The sequence below is a fragment of the Impatiens glandulifera genome, chromosome 5, assembly GCF_907164915.1.
Source record: "Impatiens glandulifera chromosome 5, dImpGla2.1, whole genome shotgun sequence".
Lineage (NCBI taxonomy): Eukaryota > Viridiplantae > Streptophyta > Magnoliopsida > Ericales > Balsaminaceae > Impatiens > Impatiens glandulifera.
In genome coordinates this window covers 6,390,507-6,397,500 of record NC_061866.1, presented here as the reverse complement: position 1 = coordinate 6,397,500, position 6,994 = coordinate 6,390,507, and the positions used below count along the sequence as shown (strand labels likewise).

General features: G+C 30.7%; 1 protein-coding gene and 1 non-coding gene across 2 annotated transcripts; one reads left to right on the top strand and one right to left on the bottom strand.

Moving 5' to 3' along the window:
- Nucleotides 1–179: 179 nt before the first annotated feature.
- Nucleotides 180–4,098, bottom strand: LOC124940031 (protein RETICULATA, chloroplastic-like). Its single transcript, XM_047480509.1, has 7 exons — nt 3,336–4,098; nt 3,135–3,233; nt 2,818–3,044; nt 1,481–1,550; nt 1,177–1,256; nt 732–796; nt 180–585 (listed from the first exon to the last, which is right to left on the bottom strand). The coding sequence occupies exons 1-7, from the start codon at nt 3,897–3,899 to the stop codon at nt 392–394; spliced, it is 1,299 nt and encodes a 432-aa protein (XP_047336465.1). The 5' UTR covers nt 3,900–4,098; the 3' UTR covers nt 180–391.
- Nucleotides 4,099–6,477: 2,379 nt separating this feature from the next.
- On the top strand, nt 6,478–6,551 carry TRNAV-CAC. Its single transcript has one exon. It is a non-coding gene; the product is annotated as a tRNA-Val (tRNA).
- Nucleotides 6,552–6,994: the final 443 nt, after the last annotated feature.

Sequence of the window (6,994 nt, the reverse complement as noted above, 5' to 3'; positions counted from 1 at the left end):
CTCGTGGGTCTTAAAAGGAACAATTTGGCGTACGGGAGATAACATGGACAGTAAGTCGAGTCATAAGTGCTACTTGAACTCTATGAAGGCCTCTCTAAAGAACTCTCACCAAATTCAGAAAGGAAAACTCTCGTTGGAAAGAGAGATCACAAAAGGTAGGGATAATAATAATCATGAGGTGAATCAAGAGATGGTTCATTGAATTTAATAAACTTAAAAGAGATAGAGAGAATCAAAATGATAAATAGACTAGCTAATATTTTAGAAAATATTAATGTTACCATGACACAACAGAGTACAACAACAATGAAAAAAACATGGCTCAATCAAAGCTGTGGTTTTATTCTAAGATGAGATTTGGAGTTCATCAATAATAAAACAGAGCCTTAAATTATTGCACCCCACTCATCTTTGCCCAGTCCACAAACTGCATTCCACCATAAATATTGTTGGCGAAACGCACCCCAACTGTGAACGCCATAGCAACAGGTGGGATTTTTCTTGCCATTGGAGAGGATTCCACTATCCGCTCTAGCCCATTTATTATTTGATAACGTGTGTTCGATGAAACTGCTAGAAAAACACCTGCAATACCCAAAAACAAGAATTGATTAATCAATTGTTACTACCCAATTTACATTAATATTCTTGTTAGGTCAACTAAAATAAACAAATCAGTTGATAAAACATGGCAAAACCAGAATGACAAAGTTGTGAAAAAAAAAGCATACCCCATAGAGCTGCACTCTTGATAAGAGGTGGGACAGGAACATCCTCCTCTGATTTCTTTAAGCTCCTGAATACAGAAAACAATACTCTGAAATATTGTCATGTATAATAAAATTGAATATCTAACAATGGTTTTTAGCTAGTTTCTTTAAACTACTGAATCAAATTGTAGAACACCATGTATTTTGAATAATCTTATTTTTTTGAGAAAAAATATGTTTTGATGAAAATGTGGTTTGTTGGGTTAAATGACTAAAATATCATTTGTATTTAATATTTAAAATGTTATAAAAAATAAAGGAAGGGTAATTTAATATTTTGGTTAATGATTTGATTGTTAAAGTGATAAAATCCACATAAACCTTCATCAAACAAGGCCCAATGGATCTTTCTAAGAGTTGACATTGTGCAATAAGAAAAAAGAGAAGCAACAAGAGAATAATATACCGCTTAGCAGTCATGATCATATTTGCAATTCCTTGACCAATTATTCCACAAGCAAATCCAACAACTCCATACATTATCCCCTGAAAAGATGATCCTTTGATGATTTATGCCATGAAATAAACTAATAACTCATACAAAGCATAGTTGTCTAAAGAAAAAGAGATGTGTTACAAAATAAAAAGATAACTAAATGTTAAGAATTATGATTTGTTAAGAAAACAATAGGTAAATTTCACAGGATGGATTATGGTTAATGCTATAAAAATGTTAAAAAGTATCTAGAACATCTCAAAATGTATAGTACCTTAAAAAAGTAAGTTGCCATTCTTTGCTTCGAAGAGAATCTACAACCAGGTCTTTCAGCCTCGAATACACTACAGTGGAAGGGAAGGGAGTGAATAATTTAAGACAATGGAAATTAAAATATGAACTAAAATCTATACAGAAGAAGATGGACAGTAAAATTCCCAATAAGTATATTGGCACCTCAATTTTAGTTGGCTGATTTAGGCCACTGTACTTGGCACAGAATTGATAACCCATTTGACATATTATGATGGATTCTATTGGATTATATGAGATCAAGTTTTCTTTCTTTAGGAACATGTCAAAGCATGTCATACATGTTGAATGCCATATCAGAAAAATATGAAGGCTATGTATGTTGGTTCAAACAAAATGGAAATAGAATTGGAATTGGGGGTCCAATTCCAAACCCTTTGTTTGATCCCTTAAAATAAGGAATTGCATTTGGAATTACAATTTTTCCAATGGAATTAAAATGTATGATTTCATAAGTTTCAATTCCACCATTTATACTTTGGAATTACAATTGTAAAACTTCTCCAAACAGAAGAATTCAATTGCAATTCTTATAGAATTGGAATTAAAAGGCTAATGTCAATTCTAATTACATCAATCCAAACATAGCCTAAAGGAAAACTCTGGCATATTCTCTTTTTTTTGTGACCCGGTTTTGTTCATGGGGTGGCTCGCATAACCCCCTATAATTCAGAGTGATCTTAGGTAATATTGTATGTTTGGATGTGTATAATTGATATTAGAATCGGAAATGGGATTAGAATTCTAATTCAAAGTTTATAAGATTTGAAATTGAATTACATTTTAATTCTAATGTTCGGAAAACCCAAAGATTTGCAATTTCAAAATGGGAATGATATAATTGAAACTTAAAAAATCATATGCATTCAATTCCATTGAAATTATAAATCCAATTCTAATACCTTATTATAAATCATCAAACACACTAAGATTTTTGAAGCTGGAGCCCAATTTCAATTCTAATTCTAATCCAACTACGCTTGAACCCAACATGGTAATAGAATTTGAACGAAATCCATCAATAATTTGCTCAAATAAGATTGCAAACCGAGTTCAGGATCCTAAATAAGCCATCCATTGTCCAGGGACCAAAATCAAGTTCTGGGTCAAATTTAGCAAAATGTCATTTATTGGAACAAAAAAAAATCAATCTCTTGCCAAGTTCAGGGGGACAATTCACTCAAATTGATATAACACTGCTATAATGAGGGAAGCTTAAGCTAAACTAAGTGCAATTTATTAAAGACACAACATCTCTATGCTCTTGAAAGCATAAAAGTTATAGGATGAAGAAGAAACCTGCTGGGAAGTGCCCCATAAGCATATTGCATGCGTCCTAGAAACCCTAACCCTTTGGATACTGATGGTTGTCCAATACGAGCATAAGGCGCTAGCATACCAACTAAAGCAACATTAACAACCAATCCAACCAAAAGATCGGCAAGATACAATTCAAATTCAGCCCAAAAGTCTTTTCCTCTCTTTTGCACTTCTGCTATTGTAGCACAACATGAATCAATAATGATCTGCATGAGAATAAATATCAGTTAATTATAATGCAATCAATCCAACAGGGTATTTCAAGAGAGCCAGAGTAGAAAGCAAGCTTGGTATACCTCTGTTCCCACTTTAAAAAGGAAAGCAGGATCGGCTAACATTCGATCACGAATCATTGAGCAAGATTTCATTACAAAACTTACAGGCCATGATGAACCCTAAACAATGAGGAAGAGAAGACAGCATAATATTGTCATAAATACCCTTTACAAATGCAGGTCTTAGCTAAAACATGTAAAAAAGATTGATAGTTTTCAAACCTGCAAATCCAAATATCTTTCAAGCAACAGCTTTCTGAGCCCTGTACTCTTTGCAGCTTCTAACATATCTGCTGGAAGACTTGTTCCTCGAGATTCAACCTCCTTAATAACCTCCTCAAATTTCATTATCGGCCCAAACTCATTATCTTCCTCATCACCCCCTTTACTGTCATCACCATTGCCATCACCACCACCTCCGCCTCCTCCTCCCACAAACTTTCCATTCCCATTCCCATTGCAACCATCAAGAACATCTCCGCCACCATTGCTTCCATCATCAATTCGCTCTACATAGTCTCTGTCAACATCCTCAACCTTATTACCTTCCTGTAAAACATTTCCCACCACCGCACCAGATATCGGCGGCTCCACTCCTGAATTGAGACTGCTACAAATGATAAGCCTGGGTTGCTGATGATTACAATAAAGATGTCCGTTCTTAGTCAAACACTTCAAGTTATTAAAGGTAACTAATGAATTAGGATTCCTTGCAGCAGGACGGAGAAGATCATAGTGCAAAGCCTTCAGTTTTGCCGATGGAATTCTCGACGAACAAACAGCCATTATCACAACAAATGAATCAGTAATAGCAAATGGGTACTATGAAATATCGACTAATTGGATTGAACTTCAGAAGAAGTTCCCACTAGCAAGATTGAAGCTTCAAAAAGCTAATCAAGATTGTGAACTGTTTCGTGATGATTCAGTAGATATTTCAGGCAGCTCTCGTTTGATTGAGGAGAGAGAGAAAGAAACACAACTGGTTAGACTGCTCAGTTTCTCCACATGAGATTTTTGGTTGGACAGTAACCACACGTGTGAAAATGTTCTTCTTCTATTGTGGGCTTTAGGGTTTTGTTACGACATAAAGCCGCACGTGTTATGGTCCATGAAGAGACGCAAAGCCCACTATTAATAAATTAATAAAGAGTGAAAATGTAAGCAAACTAATTTTGATCCACCTTTAATATCGAAATTAAAAGTTTTACTTGTCAATTATTTATTGTTGTTCATATTTAAACTAAAATCATTACCCACTGCACTATTGGTAAAGGCAAAATCTAATCGAATTAAATTAAAGAAAACAGACCGAAGTAAATATAAATTTAACGAGTTTTTATCGGTTTATAATTTGTCTTATCGATCCTGATCAGTTCAGTAATTTAACCTATCCGATCATTTGACAATTTAGATAAGCCAGCTGTATATATATTTTGAATCTCACAGACATATTTATTATTTTATATATTTGATTTCTTTTTAAATTTCTTTTAATTTAATTAATATTCTTTTAACTTACATAGTTATTTTATTATATAATTTATTAAGATTATATTTACAAAATAATTTATTTTTCATTCTTTAGTTTATTTTATTATATATATATATATATATATATATATTTGATAAAAAAAAATCATTAGTATAGTTTATTATATTATAATTTTTTTTATTTTTTAATGATTAATCTGATAGAGCTATCCGATCTTATATGGACCAAATTGAACCAATGGTTAATTATCAACGACTGATTAATATTTTAAAAAATCGATCATTATAATGGACCTCATTCGAAAAGAGATGATTTTTTTAGTGAAAAAACTGATCGAATTAAACTGTTTACTTATTTACCTATAAATATATTTTAAGTGTTTATTATAATCATTTTTTTATCATTCCAGTCATGAAAGATAAAAATAAAAGTCATATGTTTTTCTTAAGATGAAGAATATAGTTGTCAATTGTCATAACATTGAAGAGTTTTTAATAATGGTAAGGAATGTACAAATCTCAACGCCTTGTAATGATTTAAGTTAGCATGAGTGCTTCTTCCGCATAGTATATTTGAATAGTGTGAATAGTAAAAAAAAATTATTTTATTTTTTTATAATTATTAATATTTTTGTTTTTAATTACTTAAACGGTATTTATATATATATATATATATAAAAATAAAAGTAAAATAAAAAATAATAATTTTAAATATATAATATTTTAATATTTTTTTGTTAATAAATTGAATACTTCGATGGAGGAAAGGAAAGTAAAATAATATTTAATTTTTGTGAGTTATTTAAGTAACCAAAACCGCCTAACAAAATGGATTGAACAGAAAACCATTTTAACAAATTGATATTATGAATAACTAATTTTAAATTCCTTGAGTACTGTCAAAGTTTATGCTCAAAGTTAATTTGTATTTGTTTTCATTCTCAAATTAATATTTAAAATAGGCAGTGGATGGTTTTACTCTTTGTACTAATAAATAAGTCTTAAATATAGTATAACTTTTACAATTAACCCATTTTTAAAATATATATTTTTTATTTAAATATTTTTTACTATTTTACTTTCCAACTTTTAATTTATTTAAATTAAACTTTTTTATTCAATATTAAATTTAATAATATTTTCTAAAAATTAATATAATTACTTATTTTTGGTTAAATAGTTATATTATAAATTAAAATAATAAAATATAATTAAAATATGTCAAAATATCATGCTAAAAAACCAAAACAATAAAAAAACTTCGAATGAATTATACTTGTATTTAAGATTTATTTGGTAAATTTAAGTATTATCCCTTTATAAATAAACACATATATTAATATTAAGAAAATGAATGGAATAGATGATCTCTGATTTTGGGAACTGAGATTCTCTACGCATAATGTGAAAGCATATACCTCTATATGATTATAATATTCTTTAAGTTCCTAAATTCCATTGTTATAAGATTTGTTTTATTAGGTAGAGTTTCTTTTAATAATGATCATGTTTGAAACCTTCAATTTTCAAACTTGAGTTGTGTTTGAAAAAAATATTATAGTTGACGAAAGTATTAATTTAAATAAAATAATATTTTGAATTATATATTAATAAATGTTCAAATTTACACTAATCTATATAATTTTATATTATTATTATTTTAAAAAAATTAGAACGTTGGATTCCGCATTTTCTTCGAAGTGCGACTAATCATCGGTTAAGCCCGCAAATCCAATTTAATAAGACGAACGGAACTTGTTGTCTGGCGAGCTCGAACCATGACTTCAGATAGGCCGGGACTTGGGCTATCCACCTTCTTTTGCCGTTAGGCTAAAAATTAGAATAATTCTATAAAACTTATAAAACAATTGTCTGGGTGGTGTAGTTGGTTATCACGTTAGTCTCACACACTAAAGGTCCCCGGTTCGAACCCGGGCTCAGACATTTTTATTTTTACTCAAATTATAGTAGTATTTATACAAACAAACATGACTTTACATTTCATTATAATATTATTATTATTATAAAGTGGCCGGCCCATTTTTTAAATTGGTTACCATCACACTTATACCTAATTAATATATCAGAATTGAAAAATATAGAATAAACTACTTAAATCACATTCACACACAAAGATGTAATAACTTCATCATCTGATCATTTCATGCAACGACACGGCGGCGGATGGGAGATTGGACAGAAGTTGATATGTTTATCTGAGTAGTTGTAGTTGTAGTAGTAGACCTGAAAATTGAGATATTATCGGATGAGGGCTGAAACCGGTCGGAGTCGCCGGTCGGAAGTCTCATGTATGAAGCTGAGGGAGAGTCGTTAAGCCATGATCCGACCAATCTGTTGTTGTCTCCTCCTCCGTTTGACCTATATTG